Source organism: Passer montanus, unplaced genomic scaffold (assembly GCF_014805655.1).
Source record: "Passer montanus isolate IOZ18808 unplaced genomic scaffold, ASM1480565v1 scaffold26, whole genome shotgun sequence".
NCBI classification, from domain to species: Eukaryota; Metazoa; Chordata; class Aves; order Passeriformes; family Passeridae; genus Passer; species Passer montanus.
Window position 1 is genome coordinate 6,787,756 of NW_024367261.1, and position 22,849 is coordinate 6,810,604.

General features: G+C 40.6%; 1 protein-coding gene across 2 annotated transcripts in view; it reads right to left on the reverse strand.

Annotated features, from left to right (window-relative positions):
* Window positions 1–22,849, reverse strand: part of MBOAT1 (membrane bound O-acyltransferase domain containing 1) — a 55,762-nt gene that overhangs the window by 22,147 nt on the left and 10,766 nt on the right. Inside the window, exons 2-5 of one of the 2 annotated variants that reach the window (XM_039712198.1) lie at window positions 10,956–11,101; window positions 10,362–10,439; window positions 7,023–7,118; window positions 3,900–3,911 (exon numbers count right to left, since the gene is read on the reverse strand). In XM_039712198.1, coding sequence (XP_039568132.1) covers window positions 3,900–3,911; window positions 7,023–7,118; window positions 10,362–10,439; window positions 10,956–11,101 — 332 coding nt within the window. The remainder of the gene's footprint in view (window positions 1–3,899; window positions 3,912–7,022; window positions 7,119–10,361; window positions 10,440–10,955; window positions 11,102–22,849) is intronic. The other variant, XM_039712199.1, reaches the window with a different exon arrangement.

Consider the following 22,849-nt stretch of genomic DNA (forward strand, 5'->3'; position numbering starts at 1 on the left):
GGACACTGAGGGGCTGCAGCATGTCCAGAGAAGGGCAATGGAGCTGTGGAAGGGTCTGAAGCACAAGTCCAATGATGAGTGACTGAGGGAGCTGGGATTGTTTAGTCAGGAGAAAAGCGGCTCAGGGGGACCTTACCACTCTTTACAACTGCCTGAGGGTGTAGCCAGGTGGGAGTTGGTCTCTTCTCTTGAGCTGCACCAGGTATGGTTTAAGTTAGACATCCAAGGAATTTTTTTACAGAAAGAGTGATTAGACATTGGAATGCACTGCCCAGGGAGGTGGTGGAGTCGCTGTCCCTGGAGGTGTTTAAGGAATGACTGGATGTGACACTCAATGCCATGGTCTAGTTGACATGGTAGTGATTGGTCATAAGTGGGATTTGATAATCGCAGAGGTCTTTTTCAACCTAAATGATTCTGTGATCTCTTTTCTACCCTACTCAGGAAGGTAGAAAACTGCTGTAGAGTGGCAATGGGATGACACACACTAAATCTTTTATGAAATCAGTATCAGGTATCAGCCAACACTTCACACAAAGGGTAAGCAATGTTTCAGGTGAACAAGGAGCATCTTCCTCCCTCCTCTCCCCACTGACTTGATCTCAGGGGGACCATGTCCTTGCTGCAGCAAAAGGCAGAGCACAACAAAATAATGACATTACTGGAACTCTCTCTTAAGAGCAGGGAGGGGGGAGGGAAGAATCACAAATTCCTAAACATGTGAATTTTGATTATTAAAATTTTGAAATACCAGAGTATCGAACTGCCATTTCTATTCAGCCTCTCAGGCAAGCTGTAACTTTAAACAGCAATAAAACATTGAGTAAGTTAATACATTAAATACAGCACCATATCACATATAGTCAACTGTTTCCAACATGATACTATTTTAACCCTTATACTCCACTGGAAAAAGTCAATAATGCTAAAAATAAGAAGGGAAGTTAACAAAACTATAAAACTCCCAATCCCTTTTCTTACTCCCAAATTTTACGATGCACAGGTTTTTGGAGGGGAGCAATTAGGCTGAATTCAAAAAGAAAATCTACCTACTACACTTGCACTTACAGATGAAGCACAAAGACTTATTCCTGGGAAAGAAGCATTTGAAATAAAACACATTTAGAAGCCTAAACAATTTGCAATCAATCACATTTGAACACCTAGTGATTGCTTTGCAGCCACATGTTGAGTGGTGATTCCACACCCTCTCCACCTTTCCTATTAAGCACTACAGTTACAAACTACCACAGAAACACAGAATCTGACTTACGTGTGGTGTGATTTCTCCTCCCTTCCCATGTTTTATATATTGGCTATGAGTTTAATCTTAGGTTGTAGTTGTTGTGCTGTACCTCCTACACAAAAAAACCATAGTGCCCAACTTTTAATTAAAAAAAAAATCAAGACATTGACCCAGAGACAATTTTATTTTTCAAGGCATCTAACCTAAAATAAAGACAGCATTGTTTTTTTGTTTATCTCACATTAGATGTCTTGAAAAATAATACAAGACTAAGATGAAACTGTTTATACAGAGAATGCTCAATAGAGGAGTTTACTCCCCTAAATAAACCTTCTAAATGAAAACATATCAGTGAATTTTTAAATACAGCTTGCCCCAATGCAATAAATATGCCAGAAGCACAGGTCAGTGGAAGTAAAGGTGTTTTGTTTGTAGACTGCTGTGGGGGTCCTCACTGCATCACAGGCTGGCTTCTGCACTGAGCAAGTTTAGATGCTTACGAGAGAAAAGACGTTTTCCAAGCACAGTCTGCTTGACCTTAGGTAATCCCGTGGAGAAGTCTGGCACACGCTTGCTAGAAATAGTTTCCACTGACCTGATTTCACTAAGAGAGGAGGTGGAGTCAAAAGGCTCATAGCAGACAAGACTCCAAAACAGCGAACATGCATTTCAGGGTTACCTCTGCAGTGCTGAAGCCGTGACAAGAAGTTCACACAGTCACACCCTGCTGTGACAGTAACCATTGCTGACAAGGGGATGGACAAGCTGGCAGTGAGCTTGTACTTTTGCTTTTAACAGTAAAAGGAAGAAGTACTGAAGTACATCAGAGGAAAAACACTTCACTAAACACACTTGCTGCCTCCAAAGCAACTTACAATTTCCTTCATATGATGTGTTGCCTTTGTGCGTGTCTGTGTGTGAAAGCTCCCAAGCAGTATTTCTTAAGCCTTCATGGTAGAAGCTTTTCACTTAAAAGAGTGTTTATTTCTGGAGAAGTGTCCAGGGATGTACTAGATGCATGGAGCTCTCTAGTAGTGATTGCCTGCTTGAATTCTGCCTAGTTCCCACACAGCAGTTCTTGCAGGGTTCCTGTGGCTCCAATGGTAAGTGATCTCAGGGCTGTTTCCAGTGGACAAGCACTCAGCTGAGTAGCAAAGCAGCAAGTAGGCATGGAAAATAGACTGACCCCCCCTTACTCACCCTGCACCTGCACTGCTGCACTGCGTCTGGGGACCAGCTGCACACCAAGGATACCCAGCACTGCAGGAGCAGAGACTGCAGCAATGTACTGCATGTCGTACATTTAGAAGACAAGAAAATATAAATAACCAACTGAACTTGCAGGACCAGACAACATTTCTGCTCTGTGTTTTCACATGGTAACATCTATCTTTGCTTTCATCAGCAAATGTATTTCCTTTGTGAAAAACGGCTGCTGTACTTTTATTCCTTCCTTTTGTGGTTAGAACTACAAGCCACTGAGAGAGGAAAAAAGCAGCAACAAAGCACTAACCATCCAGCAAAGATTCACTGCCTGATGTGACACTTGTTACTGAATCATCTGCCTATATATACAGCTTTTTAAGAGGGCTCTCTCAATGATTATCCCTTTCTAGGGAACTTGCTGAGAATGCTGCTGCTGCTCTGCCTTTGGGGTAAGGCAAACAGAGGTGGTATCTGGAGAGTGACATCCACCAAAGCACTTGTGTAAGAGCTACAGATTTGACACGTGGGGAGGAAAACTGCTGAAGTCTCCCAGGTACTTCAGCTATGGTCTCTCTAAGACCAACAGAAGACTGAAAACTCTGCCAGTGTTTGTGGTGGTCTTCACAAACTGAGTTTCTCTTCTGAAAGGAACAGCAACAAGAATCATAGAATCATTAAGACTAGAAAAGACCTTTAGGAACACTGAGTCCAGCTGTTAACCCAGCACTACCATCTTCACCACTAAACCATGTCCCCAAGTGCTATAACTGCATCTTTTTTGAACACTTCCAGGGATGGTGACTCCACCACTTCCCTGAGCAGCCTGTTCCAATGCTTGGAAACACTTTCCATAAAGAAACTCTGCCTAAAATCCAATCTAAACCTCTCCTGGCATAACCTGAAGCCATTTCCTCTTGTCCTGTCACTTGCTACATGGGAGAAATTCTGACCCCAGCCTTGCTACAACCTCCTTTCAAGCAGTTGTAAAGTGTGATAAGGTTCCTCCTGTTCTCCGGGCTAAACAACCCCAGATCTCTCAGCCACTACTCATATATAAAAGAAACTCCTGTATGCTCAATCATTCTCTGACATTTCACTGAATAACCTGCAATATTAGGAAATTTTGCTCAGACACTGCAAGAATTCAGAGGAAACTAAAAAGCTCTACAGCCCGAATCAAGCAAAGGATTGAAACAGACACAAGTTCCATACCTTCTGAATTTTATCTGAATGATCATGTGCATCTGGCATTTGGTCATGAAGCTTGCTAGACTGAAACGCTATCTACTTTCCAAAAAATCAGAATCAAGATTCCTTATTTTAAATTGATTTTCCTTAAAGATATCATATTGCTATACTTAAGCTGAGCCTGTGATACAAAGGGAAAAAACACAAACTGTATGATACTATTACAGTTTTCATAAAGTTATATAGGCAGGCAACTTACCAGCATAATCCTCTTAGCATAAAGAAGAAGAAATAAGAGAGAAAAAGAGTTAGGATTTAGTTCTTCCAGGTACAATGTACAAATGTCATGGCAAACCAAGCAAAATAAAACATGCATATTTCTCTCAAAGACTGATTTGAATTAAGGAGGAAGCACAGGATTCAGTTACTGTACAATTAGCATTCAAAAACAAATAGGATTTTAGGAGAAAATTCCTAAATTATATCATCACTTATTTGAGAAATAATATAACTGAAAGAAATTTGATAAAATATATATGCATGTTTTAAAAAAAATTAAATTGAAGTGCAGCAAGCTGGAAATTGTTTTCCTTAAAACCTGTCAGTAGTTTAAAAAAAACCACAAGTTTTTCCTTAAGTACTATGCAATACATGAAAAACTCTCAAATCAAGAAACAGCTGCAAGCAGCTTGAATACAGTTTTGACAGTGGGACTAAGTGATCAAACCTTTCCTTTGCAAGAGTTAAGAATTAACTAGTCACCAGCAGGTAAGGAGTCCCTTATTTCTTATTCCATAACCTGGAAGTGAAGTGCTACAGCTTGATCCTTCATCTTCCAGTTTGCTTAAATATGACTCAAAAGTTACCTTGCTCTCTCCACTTCTACCTGCATTTTACAAGCTCAGTTCTCAAAATGGAAGGGCTCCAAACAAATAGGACAACCAACTATTAGTAAAAACGCCCCAAAAATGTATTTACAAGCACACTTCAAAAGGGTTATACGTGTAAGTTGTTAACTGCACAAGGCAGGCCAAGAGAGCAAATGAGGGATCTGTCTTTCAGCACTGCCACTGGGAAACACTCAACCATCATCTGGCTTGTTGCTTCAGGGAACTGGCCTTGGAAAGCTGATGGCAGTAGAACTGGTTATGTGCCTATTTGATGTGGATTGAAACCTCCTCCTTGCAGCCAGATATCACCAGGGTTATGGGGTACTGAAACCTCAAAGGCAAGTCAGCAGCTGATGGGGTTTTTGTTGCATCTTAAAGATTCCCCCAAGTTCACATTCACCCAAAACTGTGGGAGGTTGGAAGGACATGGGCATAGCCCTATGGTTCTGTCTCACTCATTTCTGAAACCCTGAAACTTTTTTCTGAAACTTTAATACCATCCTCCCAGCCAGGCCCTGTCCTAATGATTACCGATTACCACAGGCAACAGATGAGGAACCATCAAATATGGGAGAATGAGCAAGAGGAGGCTCAGTTGCTGCTCATACATGGTAAAACTGTGTCCAGGGAGCATATTTTGTCTCTCTGGGTCATCAAATCTGTTCAGGTATGTGCAAAAAGGTGCAATGGGCACATATTTACAGCTGAAGGAAACGGGTTTTAAGACAGGTTTATGAGGGTGATCTGGGTTTCAACACTTTGGATTGCAAGTTTTTATTGATACCACTACAGTATTTGTATTTATTCTTAGCTTTTTAAAATATACCATGAAGGCACTATTCATATCCATAGTACATTTTCTACTTGTTTACTACTTGGTAGCTTTACTTTTGACTAAAGTTTAGGAATTGGTGTGTATCTTGAAGCACCAAGTCAAAATCAAATAATGGAGTAAGTTCAAGCATTGTTTTTTCACTGCCATTATTATCCTCAAGCTCATAATTAAATAAGAGTAGTTACGTTTTCATCAAGGGAGCAGAGACACTGCCTAATCCATAACAAACAACCACCATTCCTCTTCTTTCACCCCCAGTCTCAGCTGGATATTTATTAAATGTATTCAGAGAGAGAGAGAGCTAATATGCCTCACAGTGCATTTCTGAACATTGTATTCAGAAAAGCATGATCTCTCACATTTCTCTCTCTGTCTCTGTCTCTTACACACACTGAGCTATAGCATTCCAATCCCATTTATAGCCATCTTGGTATGTCATGCTCTTTGAGGACATGCTTTTGTGTATTAAAATAACTGCAGAAAAAATTACAGAACTAAATTTCTTTAAACATATAAGTTGCCATTACTGCAGCCTCCTTAATAAAAAAACCTCAGGAGTTTGAGAGAAACTTCCCCTCTGCCACCTGAAGTTTAATTAAATGCTGAAACCCACCACCTCAAAGAGAGAGACACATGCACAAAGGCAGCAAAAACCTTCATTCTCCTACTTTGTGCCTGCAAGATGAAAGAGACTTGGAAGAGTCATGTATAAACTTACTGTGTAAGTTTACAGAAATTTTTCATGGTATGTTACTAATTACTGGGCCTTCAGACATTCAATTAAACAATTGGAATACAGATTAGCACGCTGGTTTCAAATCACACAAAAGCACACCTTGCTCCCACAAGCAAAGCACATAGAGTTAGCTGTCTCTATCTTTGCAAAGCATCCTCCACTGCTTCTCTGAGAGAAAACAGAGATTGCAGTGTATATGAAAACTGCTTCACACATATCACAGCATACAAAAAGTTGTGCTTTTAAGCAGCAGCCACAAGCTGGCCCCATGAGAGAACCAGTGCTGACAAACTGAGCTGATCTCTTGCCTCTCTGCCTGGGTTGCTCACCCAGCTCCACCAGCAGCGCGCCCCTGCACAAGTCCTGCCCTCACACTCTGGAGGGCCTGGGCTGGGAAACACCTTCCCAGCTGGGGCTCCAAGATAAATCAGAATGGGAGAAAGGAGACATAGAGCTGACAGCTGTGCCTAGGAAGCTGGAAGGAGAGCAACCCACCCCCTCCTCAGGGCAGACCACGAGGGAGCAGAGCATCTGCCAGGTAAGTCACTCCTACAGCTCCAGGGAGAGACTGCCCAACTTATCCTGCCAAGCTGCTCTGCAAGGAAACCTAGCTAGCTAACTAAGCTCTACCTTCCCAACTACACAGCTTCCAGCAAGAAAACAGTAGAAATAATGAATCAGTGCAAAAATCATACAGTGCTTATTCGTTTTTTAAAAAACAAAACCAAAACTCAAACAAACAAACAAAAAAAACCCACCCAACCCCAAAACAAAACAAACCCCAACAAAACCCCAAAGATCACAACAAAAGCCTCAGAAAAAGCTTAAGGGAAACAAAATTACAGGTGCTCCATATTCTTACAGCTTACTGAAATCAACTAATACTGATTGACACGGGAACCAGTTTGCAGACTCACTCACCCGGAAAAATCTGTAGTGAGAATGCCATAATGAAATATGTATATTCGGCTTATGTGGCACAATGTGAGGTATCCCATAGCTACGACAAAGGAGTACCTAAAAACACAACACACAGAACACATAGTTACCAACACAAGTACCAACAGAAACTAGAATCACTCAAATTGGGTTGGGCTTGTTTCAATTTTTTCAAATCAGATTGTTAAAAAGTCTAGAGCTATGCTACAAGACCTGGAAGAAATTCTCAAAGGGGGATGATGGCTTTGTGTACCCAGCTGAAACCTTACAGAGGTGTCTCCTCATTCTGGGAGTAGGGAAAAAATGGAAGAAGAAATAGGATCAGTTAAAGTTGCAAAATTGAATTTTCAAAGCTCCCATCTTCACATATTATTTTGAAATTTCTGTCCAACTTAAGTATTTGAAACCAGATGATACTGTATGTCATTTACTGAAGTTATCCACTGTGTTTTTGTCTGTAAATGTTCTTTGTTTAAACTCTTCCTCAGATTTCGCAAAGAATAAAATATTTTAAGCTTAAGGTGATTTTATGTAAAGGCAGGTGATGGCACATAGCCCAGTCTTTTCAATTCTCCATACTGAAGCACACCATCTTCCTGAAAAATCATAGAATCAGATATATTGGAAAGGACCTAGAAGGTCACTTCAGAAGCATTCCTTAGGTAGGATGTGACAAATTCATTTTGTGTTTCAAGATGATAGCTCACTTCTGTTGGTTAGGGCAGTAGCATGATTCTACCTTAACAGCTGAACAGTCTGAAGACTGGGCAGATGCAGCCTTTCATACAAGTAACTTCTCCCTGTATTTACAGGAGCAAAGAAGAGGATACTGGGGAGGAAAGAACTGGATGGATGTTTGGAGACAGACTGACACATGAACCAAATTACACCGTGCGATGGAGAGCAGGGACACCAGCATGAAAGGATGGAACCACATGGACAGGCCAGGACCAGGTCTGCTGGTGTCCTCCACAGCTGAGGTTATCCATGCAGGGGAGAAGAGGCAAAGACCAACAGACTACAGAAGGAGATGGCACATCCTGCGTGCCTGGGAGGGCTGAGCCTCAGGAGGCTGGCCAGCACACACTGCCAGGAAGGGTCCTCCCCGGACCCATGAGAGCATCCTCCACAGGGGAGAACTAAAGGTGAAATCAGACAAGAGGATCAGGCAGCAGACAACTAAAAACAGCCAGACCTTTGTCAAATTATGGCTGGTTTTAAAAGAAATGAGTTTTTCCTCCCTGGGGACTAATAAACTGCAGTGTGAGTGACAGTGATGGATCACAAGGCAACCTGCGGGTCATGTGGCCCACAGCAAACAGCTGGATGAAAGGCAGACTGAAGGGTCATGACAGATTCTTCAGGAGATTCAGAGTAGAATTTATTATATTTTATCTGGGTCAGGCATCCAGTCCTGCCTCAGCAAGGTACTTGGGTTCCCCTCTCATCAACGGAGAATGGCAAGCATCCATCCAAAGGCAAGTCAGACATGTAACAGCGAGAGACAGGATGAAGGATCTGAAATAACCCCCATGCTGAGTGTAAAGCACTCAGACTGAAACAGGGGGCAAGCAGGGAGAGATACAGAGAACTGCTGCTGCAGCTGGGAGCATTTCTGAAGCTGGGTTAATTCATCCATTTATAGGCCTTGAAGGCTAGCAGCTTCACCAGAGAACAAACTAGCAAAAAATAACCAGGGAAAAGAGCATGAAGGTTAAATTATGCAGTTTATTTAATTTGTCCCCTTCCACTGTGTTTTTCTGGGGGAATAAAGAGCCAAGTCTTGAAGTCCCACTCTGAGGGTTCTGTTCCCCTGTATGAATAGGTTGAGACCTTAAAGTGGCCTTGTTCAAGCTTACTCTCAACTGGTTTGAATACATTGTTACTTTACCAAAATTAACAATGTGGATGCACTTTGAGTCACACTGCTATGGCTGGTAGAACACAATAGAAAAGCCCTAACCCAATCCTCCCTCAGAACTCCTGAGGTTTTTCAGCACATTGGATGGACATTTCACATTGACTCAAATCAACACATGACAGTCTTGCAGCAGTGGGTGACATTATATGAACTGGCTTGATTTGTGTTTCAGCACAAAGCTATGTTGCTATTAGCCACTGTGGCTAATTGGCTAAAGAGAAAGAGTGAGGGGCTTTCCTGCTGAAGCTGTATCCTTTTCCTTGTCACAACCCCACCTTGTCTGGGAAGATGTAAATAACTAGTGGATGATTCCTTTGTAGATTTGGTTCTTCTGATCTGCAGCCACTAACTCCTGCATTTCCCTCAAGTGACAGGCAGGGACAATGACCAGAAAACCATAATACAAATTTGTAACACCTTTTTATTTTGGTCTCTGGATGGCATTTCGTTAACAAACATTGTCTAATTACTTTTCTTTTTTATGACATTATTAATTACCTCTAGACTTCTGGGCTTTGCATTCTGTGAGAAGGTAAAAAAATACCTCGTTAATACCCTGTCTTGCTGGTGCAAAATGCTAGTAACTGCTATAGACAGGATTGGTTTTTTACAGTTCACTTTTCTAAATAACCTTAGAAAAATCATAAGTAGGGTTCCCATTTAGATATTAGAGAGGGGTCTCCTCAGGAAAAAAAAGGAAGGTGAGAGGATTATCTGACCATCAGATTCTTAAACAGCCCTGACCTTGAAGGCAAGTGAAGGAAGGGTTTCCATTGCCCAGCCCAGATTTGTGTGGATTCTGAGCATTTAGCAGCAGCTACAAAGACAGCTAGACAGCACAGAGACAGAAAACACTGTCACACACCTAAACCATAAACTTCCACTTTAAGCAGTAACAGTTCTGGTATTTTCTACTTTTTCACAAAGCTCAGTACCAAAAGCAAGACCTCATTTTGTGGATCACTAAGCTAAGCTGCCTCAGTGACCTTATTTGAACAACCTAACTCAAGAATAAGTGGAAAATACCTAAAGGCCAAACAGCAATGGGGAAAACACATTAAAAAGGAATATCAAATGCAATCTGGAAGAATACAAGACCAAGGAGAACATTACTTCATTATGTTTAAGAAACCAAAGAATCATAAATTATTATGCCTGCCAAAGTCAAATTTTGAGGCCAGCAATTTCATAGGAAAATGCAATACATCAACCCAAAAAAACCACAAATTGAGATTACAGCTGCTTCTGTAACTCCATGAACGAAGCTCCTGCAAGTAACTGGAAAAGAAAAGAAGGGGAGGAAAGAAGAGAAGGTGGTTCTAAAAATTTCTCATGATTCTCCCTCAAAGGAGGAAAGTTATCAGAGGGGCAGCTACAGACTTGCAGCCACATCAGCTCACCTGTGGATGTTGGGAACACTCGCCATATTCATAATGCCATAGTTCATCATCACCAGGACAAAAAGATGAATGGAATACCTTGAAGAGAATAAAGTGAGTATTTAGATAATTTCTATTTTACCTGGAAGTGCTGGCAGTTCAGAGCAAGAGAATATTTTCCCATGCAAATGACATCAATGTGATGTCATATCAGGCCACCAGTAAACCTGGACTACTACAGAACATCTTTACAGCCTGACTATCCAACACAGACTGATACTTATTAAAAAGATATTATCCATATGTTTAACTGGGCCTGGCTCAAAGTGCACATTGAAGTTGGATACATGTTTTCCAGAAAAGGTATCTTCACAGAAGACTGGTGTGACCTTAACTTCCAGAACAAACATCACAAATTAAATTAAATACTTCACTTAAAGATACTTTCATGGGTCATTTTACTTTGAGGGTTTGGAATGGTTATGTTGGTTAGGATATTCTTTTAAGGTAGCATTAAGAGCCTTCAGATTAAAAAGATATAATCCAAAAGAGCTGATAGGAAGTTTAACTTCATTTTTACCCAAGATTTGTCTTAAATGGTGACTAAATACTCACCACCCAAAGCAGAAGACAGCAAAGTATATTCCAAAGAGGGTGGCAAATGCATGGCGAACAGCGGAGCTGGCATGACTGGGACTCAAGTAAATACGAAACCAAAATGCAGCCAAAAGTGCAAACAGTTGACAGGCTACAAAATTGATCTGTAAAAGACAAGCAAAACAAAAAACTGTTTTGATTCTTGGAGGAGGAGGAGGGGAGGATTCTCTCTGTTCTCAGAACAATTGAGAGCAGAGGTAAGAAAAGGGGACGAAATAATGAGCTAGGAATTTTCCCTTCTCAGCATTCTCACTTCGAACTCATGTGGTAACTTTTCTTGGCCAGGGACAGAAGGGATTAAACAGGCACACAGCCACCCAGAAGCAGACAAGGAAGGTCAGGCTCCATCTACCCCAAGGTACAGCTGGGGCTCTGGTGGTTCTCATTCTCTCAGAGGCAGGCTCTGCTCTGCTGCCAGCCTGGCCCAGATGCAGGGCTCATCATTCCCCTTCTCAGTCCTCTTGGCGAGAGGCAGGGGCCAGGAAGCAGTCTGGGACTCTGAAATATTACCCCAGTACCTGACTCTCCCCCACCCCAACACAAGAGCAAAACCAACAATCCTGATGTGACCCTGCTCACTAGGAGTGACAACAAGGCAGCCGTCCTAGCTGAATTCCTCCACTCCACAGCATCTTCCACACAGACCTTCCAACTCCCCATTGTTGGTGGTTTGACTGCAAAGAAAACAACTTTGCTCTACCATTAAGCAGACGCCTAAAAGAATATGCTTCTCAAATGTTCTTTGGCTACTGCATGTGAAAATCAGTCTGGCCTCGCTGCAAGGAGGTTAGTGGTGGCAGTGGGAGCACAAGACATGAGGAGGGCAAACAGTACAGGAATAGAGGCTACTCTTGTCAGACACAAGGACAGGAAAAAACTTCAGTGTCCTCCAGAGCAAAACTGACATCACGCTGCCTTCTCCAAGTCACCTTCTCTTTGACAGACTCAGCAAAAATCCCACAAGTCAGAAGAAAAACACATCAAAGCCAGAGCGAAAACAGAGCCAGGAGCTGTCTCTAACAGAGCAAATACACCACTGGGATACAACATCCTGAAGTCCAGCCTGGACCCTGGACAGCTGGAGGTAAATTCATTATTCAGTGTTGCAGTCCTGTTTTTTTGATTTTTTTCTTTTTAATCTTTTGGGGTTTTTTAAAATTCAACCTGAGCTCTCCAGCAGCAAGTCGTCCCAGACCAAGCAAAACTAAGCAGGCTGCAACATTTAAGCAATCACTTGGATTAGAGGATTATCCAAAGCTATCAGTCCAGGACAGGATAATACATCTCACTCGGAAATGCTCTGACATGCTGGCTGTCCAGGGCTGGTTGGATTCTGCCAGGCTTCTTGTCAAAAACATTTACAATGTGTTTAACAAGATACTATAGCCCCAAAGTGCTTTTATTCTGGTGGACTACATCCAACATGGTGTTAGCTGTTCATACAAATGCTTCCATTAAAGGTTTGTTGGCTTCATTGGTGCAGTTGCTTTATTTCAGTGATGCAGGCAGTCATGCAATAGAATAATGCAACAATTTAAATATTTAGGTATGCTGAATTCTAGTTGTTTGGAGCAGAGAAAATATCAATTTATTTCTTGCTCATGCAAGTAACCAGCACTTATAATAAATATTATCACATAATTATAACCAAAGCAAGTAATTATCATTTTTTAGTGCAAGATCTATAGAACAAAAAGAACAAAAGAAAAAAAATTCCACTGGTCTCACAAGACCCAGATGCTGTAGTAGAAGTCCTGAACTTGTCTGTCACCACAGAGTTACACTCAAAATGCTAACACCTTGCTCCCACCCTTCCACGGGCAGCAGAAACCGCTGAAGCCCCTACAGGGCTGCTCTGATTGCATCCTTTCCAAGCAAGTTCCCAAGACTGATGGGTGCCAACTCATCAGTGCCAATTCAGTGAACCTGAATCCCCCCCAATCCTGCTCCAACTTAGGGTCACACTGGGACATCCAGTGCAGCTCAACTCTGTGGCATGCAGAGCTTCTCTCATCTGGCATAAAGAAGGAAAGTGCAAAGACTCACAGAAAGTGATGTAGTGATGTGGTTGATTGTTTGAAAGACAATTCCTCCCTCTGTGCAGCACCATTCATGGAAACTTTAAACCAGCAAAAGCCATCACAATAAGTAGGCATTTGTTTTTTACTTTCATCTGGCTCTTGTAAGCCCAGTTTGAGATGTTAAGGATGCTGGGATCTCAGAGGTTCACACACACAGCATAAGGAAAGTGCAAGATCCCAGAGCAGACACAATTGTAACATTATTTAAACAGCTAAGGCAGGGAATGACAGCAAAAAAGCGGCAGCGACTTCATCACAGGCTCACATCCAGCGAAGGACAGCTCAGCAGCCTCATGTACCTGTACATTTTGCTTGTCTTGGCCTTTGAGTATGTGTTACCTGTGCTACCAACCATGCCACTGTCACACCTTCATTTTGTTGTGCAAATTAACTGAGACAATTAACCAAGACTCCATGCTCTTTTTGCAAGGGTTGGCACAAAGTCTCATACCAGGTCAAAACATCGCCCTTATGTTTCAATGAGCTTTTGGTTTATAAGGGTTTCTGCACAGCAGCCAAACATCACAGACCCAATGCACTCAGCAAGCAGTAATCTGGCAATAGACCAGACTTGCTCTGTTCTACACACGGGAATAGAGAGATGCAACAGCTTTTCATATAACTTCTTCTATTTAGTTACTTCTGTGTACCATGTTTAACACATGCAGTGTTCACATGCATGTACACACACAAAGGCTGACAGTTCATCTGAGAGTAACTTTACTGCATTCCATTTGACATTAGTTTTATTCTTCATTCTACATACTTAAGGCATCCAAGTAAACAGATCCCTAAGAATTTAACAAATGTTGTGCTGCATCATAAGTGAACTAAGCCACACTTTCCTTCCTTTCTCTTTCCAAAGAGAAAAGGATTCATACTATTCCCTTTTGGTTATTTCCACTGTTGCTAAAAACACTTTACAAACAGAAAATTCAGGGCTTCTGAGCACTGATGAATGGTGTCCAGGCAAAAACAACATGGAAATAAAAATTATATGCCAATTAACCTTTTACAGCATTGCAAGTCATTTGACACGTGTTTTTAGCTAGCCACATCTCTTTGGTGTTGCCACCAAAATTTTGCACATCTGGTTTCAACTTCGCTATGAGAAAGGAAACACCTTTGCTTTTTACAGTTACTTTCTTCCATGCTCTAGAGAGTAAGATGTAATAAAATTAGGAACCAGAGCACATGATATGCTGCCAAAAGGAGACAGTATCTTCCTTTAATTTTCCATGATTAAACACTGGAAGACAGAAAGGCAGTCTCATCACAATATTCTGCAACGACATCTGGAAGACTTGTGTCTGAGTCACAGCCAGCTGGAGACAGCCTTGCAATACAGAAACAAGATATCCACACTTTTGGAGAGAGAGAAAATCTGGAACAGCTCCAGCGCAACCAAGTCGATCGTTATTGTTGTCTGGTTAATTAATCCTTTAATTCTTTATTAGTCTCAACTTTAAAAGGTTTGATGGATCCAGAGCAGGTATGAACAACGAAGGAAAAAAAATAAACTGTAGTTCTTCCCTGCATTCTATCAAATTCTGTAGTAGCAATAACTCAGCAGTGATGTTTATACTGCAAATCTAAGTTTTACACAAAGTTAGCAATCAGGTCAAACCAACCCACCAAGCACCCGTAATGTTGATGCAGGAATAGCCAAACATGGTGGTTTCAAGATCCCCCTATTGGATTATGCTATAATCCAATCCCTCAAAGTACATAAAAGGTCAGTTCCATCTGTCTTGAGCCTTTGTATCTTCTCCCATTTTTAACAGGGTGAACCTTGCAAACATTGGACTGGTACTGTGTGAAGGGGAAACACTAACTCCTAGGGATTTGGAACCACCTTTTCAGTCATCTCCATCAACAGGCCTTTTACATAGCAAAGTCATCTCCTCAACTTCCTAACCACTCTCAGAGGAAATCCATACAGTTTTTGCTCAGAATTTTATTTGATCCAATTAACCATTTGCAAGTGGGCACTTCTAAGGGCAAATGCCAGTTGGCAAACCACAAAATAATGGTTCCAAATACCTGGAGTTAAATAGGTGCATCTAAAAATTTCACCCTTTGCAGGACATGAGCCTGATGTCCATAACACTGAATAGGAGCAATTATTACTTTTTGTGCTGGAAGCAAACTGGCTCCATGGTGAAGGCTGGGGAGGAAAAACAAAAATAAACTCAAACAAAAGTAGTAACTTGTCAAATCCATATAACAGGAAAGCCATGGAGCCATAGAGGATTTCCAAAGAGAAAAGTAAAGTGTTGCTTGATACATTGAAAAATTACTCACAAAAATCTTAAAAAGAGAAAAGAGAAAGTGCCTTTCCTAGCTAGAAATTCTTGAGATGGGAAACAGAAAACATGAGAGGATACAAAATCTGACTATACACCTTTAAACCAAATCATTACAAAGAGTCCTGGTCACTGCTTCTTGTAGTTGAAGGTAGGCTACTGATAAGCCACTTCAGGAAGTTTCAGTTCTGTTCACCCCATAAGCCTTGCATCTGCAAATCTCCCTGTTTGAAAAAGTGGCAATACACAGTTGAGAGTCACTAGATCACAGTCTAGGAAGAGATAGTTAAGTACAAACACATAGCCTCTTATTTTATTGCTTTTAATCTTTTCCTCACAATTAAGTATCAGAAGGAAATATCCTGCATTCTGTTTTGACCACAAAAATACTTTCTTTTTCCTCTACTACATTTTTCCTCCCTTAGGCGTGCAGAAAATCTGATCTCACTTTCCAAAAATCTAGGAGCATATAAGAAATTGACCACACAGTTTTCTCCAAACTCCAAATGCCAATTAAGTCCATTACCCAAATCAGACCATCCTCTGTAAGCAAAATTCCTATTAATGCTGTAACTCTGACAATCATTGATTTGCCCCTTGTTGGATGACAGACATTCACAGAGAGAGGTACAAGTGTGTTTGAGCACAGCCAGGCTGTCAGAATAATCCCAGCCAGCATCCAGGTCCACGTCCACTTCAACATGTAGCAGTCAGATGATGCAGTCAGGCTATAGATATGGCAGAAGATACCTCTAGTTTATTCCAGGCCTTGGACTTACCAGCCAAATGACAGAATAAAGGTTTAAAGCTGCATTTTATTTGCTGAACAGAAGTATAAGAGCAGAGGCCTCTCATGGTGGTTCAGTATAAAGATGAAGTTACATCTCATGGTCAGGATACTCTGTTGCCATGTACTAATGAGCTCTGAGCAGTACTTTAGGAGATTGCTACAAGGTTTTTATCTGGTAAATTAGACGCTCTCCTCTATTCACAGACTTACCACAGACGACCAAACAGCTCTTTTCAGTATTTGGAAAAGCATAAAGAACCTTGCTAACAGAAACTACTGCCAGCAACAGCAACTCAAGTCAAACCACTGTCTGTGGAGTACAAGAGTGCTTGGGTAGTATTTTGGAAAGGGAATGCCATAGTAAGGCATTCCACTCTGCTACAGATCAGTCCCATCTTCCAGGGTGATGCCTTTCTTCCAAAGAATAAAGCAAGAACTACAGAAATGCAGTAATTTGTTTTCCATATTTAAAAGATTATTTTGCACATATAACCAAAGACACCTGGCAAACAACATGTTTAAGTTGAGTTTGCTGGAGACATTTCTACTTTGATGTTGAAAAACAGACCTGCTGTTATTACAGCATTTCATAACATCAAAAGTGTGATATTTAGAAGGGGCGTGTTAAGAAAGAGAGATGGAATAGTCTTTAATCAGATCTCAAAGTTATCTGATACTTGCTGAAATTTCTCAAAATATTTTGATCTTCCAGACTATTTTTATGAACCATAAGGACAAATATCCTCTGCAGAGATCATTTAGCTCTACACAGGGAGAGGACAAGCACCTCCAAAAAGGAGGGCAATACCACAGAGACCATGTCAAGTTTCCCACTGCTAGAATTCTGACCTAGGCTTCCATGAAGGAAAAGGATTTATGTAACACAGTCCATGCAGTTCCCCTTATTGCCCATAGTGGTATTGCTTCACACAGAACTCAGTGCACTGAGAGCCAGCACAAAGAGGCATTTATTTGTAAAGGAAGCAGGACTGACTGACACTTGCAGGATGCTGTATTTTCTGTTCATAGCCAGGCACTGCAGACTGCAATCAACATGGATCAGAGAAGAGAAAAAATAACTTACATTGGGAAAATACTCATTCTACTGCTGACATGTCACATCTCCAGTACTATACAGAAACAACTTATTTCTCTGGCTTTGCATTGTGGGACTCCTATGGAAGATTTTGGGGGGCAGAAGCAAAGGCTTGAAAATAGAATTTCTGTAATGGGAGAGGCAGAGAGAGAAAAGCATATATGCATGACTAATTTAAGATTATTGTCCTCTTCAGAAGCAGCACTCAGTTGTCATAGCCTTGGCGTTTTTTGTGCAGTTGCATGCAGAAAATGGAGTTGGTGAAGTAGCATATACAAAACTGACAGTATTTTGGCTTGTTGTGCTGTTTTCCTGGGTAAATTGTTTCCCTACTTACAGGGTCAAATATCCTTCCATGATTTAGACTGTAAACTTGAAACAGATGTTCTTTCTTGATTACCTCTATGAAAGCACTAGCAGAATAATCACTAGCAGGATACAAAATATAGTTATAGATTAAACACTGAGTCATCAAAAATTTTAAAAGAAAAACATTTAAGTCAAAAGAGAAGCCAAATCTACATCATAATGCTAAGTCACGCTCCCATACACTCACCTTTGATAAATTTAATATGTGGACCTGATCCAAAAACAGCTTTAGCTCGCTGTCAGCAGCTCTCACATTGAGCTGTAATGACTCTGTATGTTGAGCAGATGTTTAAGCAAGGATCATTTATGTGCAGTGATGTTCTGCCACTACCTGTACCTCATTAATTACTGCTCTCTCAGCAAGTGATGCCAAATGACGAAATTCCCTTGTATCTAAGATAGTCAGCACTAATTCCTACCTGTAATAGGAACAGCAGGAAAATCAAACAATCTGGAGCCTTAAGTCATTCTGGTGGTTCTTTTAAACCAGAATGCCTCTAGGTTATTAGAAGATCTGTCTCGCTTCTTCAGACTGCTCAGCAGTGAGGCAGCACACTAATTAAAGTGTCTGTAAGTCCAAAAATACTTTAAAAGGATAATTTTACATACCTCTGTGCAGGTGGAGCATTTCACAGTATTATGCGTCAGACATGTCTAAAAGCAGAAATACAGCTAGGACGTCAGAGTATAGAGGGTATTTTAATAAGAAAAGAAAAAGAGGACTGAAGTGTTGTTATCCAAACAAGAAGTTTTGCACACACACCAAAAAAATCCCAACAAAATTAACAAGCAAAAAAAACCAATACCAGAACTACCAGCTTTGCTTCCTCACAAAAGAGTCCCTGGGATCAAGTACTTCTGATAGGAAAGATGGCATCTTGTAGCATCCACCCTCCTTGGTTATGCATAGATTCATGCTGATGAAGAGGGAACAGACTGACTTTATCACCACATCACTGCATCACCCCAGCCCTTCTGTCAGATAAGCTCAGAAGGCCCCATTTAAACATACGTAAAGTTAGGAGTGAGATGCTTAAGTGAAAACTAACAGAAACAAGGAAGACAACAACTCCAGGAGAGCAAAATACAACAAAGTAGACACTTGAGTCCCTGCAAAGCCTTCTCTGAAAGTCCCTTGAACTCTAGGAAGTTCCCAGGGTGGGAACACCATAGCACTCCCTTCCCCCTCTTTCTAAGCCACCTGCAGGGCTCAGGCACCTATCTGGAGCTTGGATCCTTGGTTTCCATAACCATTAACTACACCACTTCCCCACCTTTTTCTCAAGAAAGGAATTCTTGGGTAACAGATACTGACCCCAGCTAGTCTCTTCAGATGTGATGAGTGCCCCTGATCCCAAACAGGTATTTTCACACCACCTCTCAAGAGCACTGCTGAGCTCCCAGTCCACAATACTGTGTCCCTTCATCCATCACAGACAATGGATGGACACCATAGCACCAAAAAGGAAGCAGGACCAAGACAGGTCTCATTAGACACAATCCAGCTTGAATTCACCAGCCTCAGGCACTGATCCTGAGATTTCAGTCCAGTTTCTACATCTGCATTCTTGAGTAAATAACTTCAAAGAAGCAGCACTAAGAATAGCATCAACACAGAGCTGATTTTTCTCAGAAAAAAACACAGTAAGCCAAGCACCTTTTCATTTTTTTCTGTGTAACTGATAAGTACACAGCTGATTTATTCAAAACATAAAGAAGGACTACAGACAAATGTTTGTCTACCCAACCAGCCTTCTGTGACTTCAATGTAAATTATCTTCCCCAAATACCACTGGGGCTTGCCTGAACACAGGGATGGCAGGATCCTTATAGCAGTGTTTGTAAAGTCCCAATTCAGAAACACACTTAACTTTCAGGCCAGATGAAAGCCTTGAGCCTGCACATATTCATCAATTTAAAAATAAAACAGTAGGCTTAAAGTGCAATCCATCAGTAGAATGGGAACTGGCACATCTAAAATAACTCGCCCCATTCTTGCTGCTGTAATGTCTGTGCAATTCTATTTTCAGTTCCTTTTCTATAGTAAAATGTCAGTGGTCTTTAAAAAAAACAAACCAATACAAACAGAGCAGTTTTGTTCTCATTATCCCAGTGATATCCCAGTAAGTGCACACAACAGAAAGAAACAAATATCAGTAAGGGGGAAAAAGTGCCAACTTGACAGATTATTCTATGCCAAAAGAAAGTTGGTTTTTTTCCCCACTGTAGAAACTGTCAGCACTGTGCTAAATTTAAGCACATTATCCTTGGAATTAGTGGCTTGATCAAAGACTAAACTTTTCAGACATTGCAATGGTATTATGTAACCCTTTATTAGGCCCTTAAACACAGAAAATCTGGAACATCCTGTATTTAAACATCCAGTCATGTTCATAGCAACTAAAAAAAGGGCACTGTAAAATTAGCATTAGGATGTGCTTAAAAAGTTTATGCATGGACTTTGCTAGAGAAAAGGATAGATTTTATCTGTCCTTATGCTCATCTCAATAGCAGAGCTTGTCCACCTAAATTTCTTTTCTTTTCAATGAGGAAAAAAGGCAATTTTAGGTTGGAATTCATCAAATTCTGACGCATAACTCTAGAACAGGTACTTCTACTGTAAAGATACTCTAGATGAGTAAGCTTAGGTGCAGAAATGTACAGTGCAGATTTTTAAACAGTATTTATACTACACACACTAATTTTACCAAAAGCAAAAAGAAATCCCTGGACTGTGAAACTGGACTTCATTTATTTGTAAGAAATTAAGTTTTCAAAAATGACCTGTAGTTTCTCACACTTCAATTTTTGGTTTAACACTTAAAGACACCATAAAAAGGTATCATATTCCAGAAGCTGGTATGCTACACTAATTTCAAGTGCCTGAAACAGAACTGGGATATAACAAAACAAAACACAAACCTAAAACCAAACGAACGAAAAAAAAAAGTGCCAGTCAGGAGAAAAGCAAACTAGCGTTATCTATGGCTAGATATGTGTGGAGAGTTTTAGGGTAACAATGCTCCCACACAATGGGTGTAGTCAAACTTGGTTTCCTGCTTCCCCAAGCAGGTGCTACAAACCTCACTTCTTCCTGTCCTCTTCCTGGCCTAAGCAGTTTTCTGTCTCAGAAATACACAGGGACAGCACTTGCAGAGGGAGTGAAGAACAAAGCACATGCTTCAGACAAGCATGGAAACATAATATTGGGGTACATCAACATGGAAAGGTGAAGATCTATGTTGCTGTCTTATGCTCCAACCTAGCAAAATAAAGGGAGACCATACCCTTTTCCAGTAATGCAGTCAACAGAATTTGGTGAAAGAGGTACAGGAAGTATTCCCAGCTACCTTTCATGGACAGAAGAGGACACACAAAACTTCTGGGAAGCCAGCAGTAAGGGCCAGAGCAAACGTGCAGTGAATCTGCAGAGAATTTTTTTCTTTAGAATTTATTTTCAGTCAGCTCAACCAGATGCACATTAGAGAGGTTTTCACATGGGGAAAAAAAAGAAGCACGGCACAAGGGCAGGAAATATATGCACAACCACATTTTTTTGCCAGTAAACCTTAGTCAGAACCATTTAACTGGGAAAATCAGTTTATATTTAGACAATTATATTTGCAAACATAAGAGGCAGTAAAACTCACTCTTTTTGCTTCCAAAAACAATGAAAACTTTATACTTTCCAGCAGCTTGCCGAGTCACACATTTCCCCCAAGGCACTTGATTCTGTTGGCCAGCGGATTTTATGGATAGCTATTTCTTCATTTCTAGCCTATTTCCAAAGAACTGTGTATGTGCTGCTTTTTTTTTTTCCAAATTCAAGAACAATTATCTTCATTTAATTCCTTTGCTATTACAGTGACCATGTAGAATCTGCAAACCTCTGTTAACTGCCAGCTTCACTTTTACAACCACAAAATACCGGTCCTTCCTATTGTTCTACAGTTTAAAAGTAAAATGATTGCCCTGTGTTTTTCAATATATTACATGTTTATCCAACCTTCATTTATGTGGGCTGCAGACTTATTTTTAATGCCTTCACAACCGTGGCAGGAAGAGATGACACCAACAAAATGTGCACAGTGACAATATCCTGTAATGGCTTTTTTTCTCCTTCCTTATTCCTGCAGAATTTGCAGCATACTTGCTCCATGGTCATTTATTTTGGATCGTGAGCCATGCAAAAAGACAAGAACATAATCCCAGCTGTTTAGTTATGCCTGTTACAAGCACCTTACATCTACAGCAAATATCTCTGAAAGCTGAACTTTGGAGCATGTCTAATTTTAGGCACTCCGTTTCAGACACTATTGAAAACAAGTAAGTTGGAGATGACAAGTGCTCAGGACTTGGCACAAGTAAACATCTCAACCTCCACTAAAGAAACATATTTGGAAATCATCAGTACCTTTCAAAAAAGTCATGCTCTGAAGGAATTTGAGGGGTTTCCCCCTCAAATTAAACAAACAAATAACGAAAACCAAAAAAGCCCACATTTCCTAGTTTTCAAACTTAGCAACCAAATCAAAACAAAAACTAACAGGAAAACACACAGCACGAACAAGCGTCAGTTGGTGAATAAAGAAATGCAAACAAACAAAAAAAAGAAGAGATATTTGGCTTTTGCTATACATTAATTTTATTTGCACTATACTATATTTGAGGAAAAAAGATTTAATTTCCTTGCCTCGTTAAAGCTTTCTTTACATATCCCCCCACTGGAGCTCTATAGTTCTATTTGCATAAAGTGCAGCAGAACTTTGGTTTATAACACTGGTATTTTCCAAAGACAACTGTGATACGAGGAGGAAAAAACTCACTCACCTTTGCCTTAATCATGGTATTTTTGTATTCTTGCCATGCTTATGAGTCAGCAATAGCAGAAACTTAACTTACTTTTCTTAGGCAATGGGAATAAGTCTCACTTTTTCCTCTTCAACAGTTAGGAAAAAAAGAGAAGAATGTCCTTACATTTTAAAATTATTACAGTGATGCTCCTACTGTGTAGTGACAGGCAACTTATTATCCAAGAAACAAAGTACAGCAACAAAATTCCAAAAACTCCGAGTGAACTCTTCTCAAAATACCATAAGAATTTGAACATAGCCAGGGAAAAGAAATTCAACAATCCTTTAAGTTGCACAAACAATTATAATTTCCCTTTCAAGCAAGAGCTTTATACATAAAGCTTAAAAAAACATGCT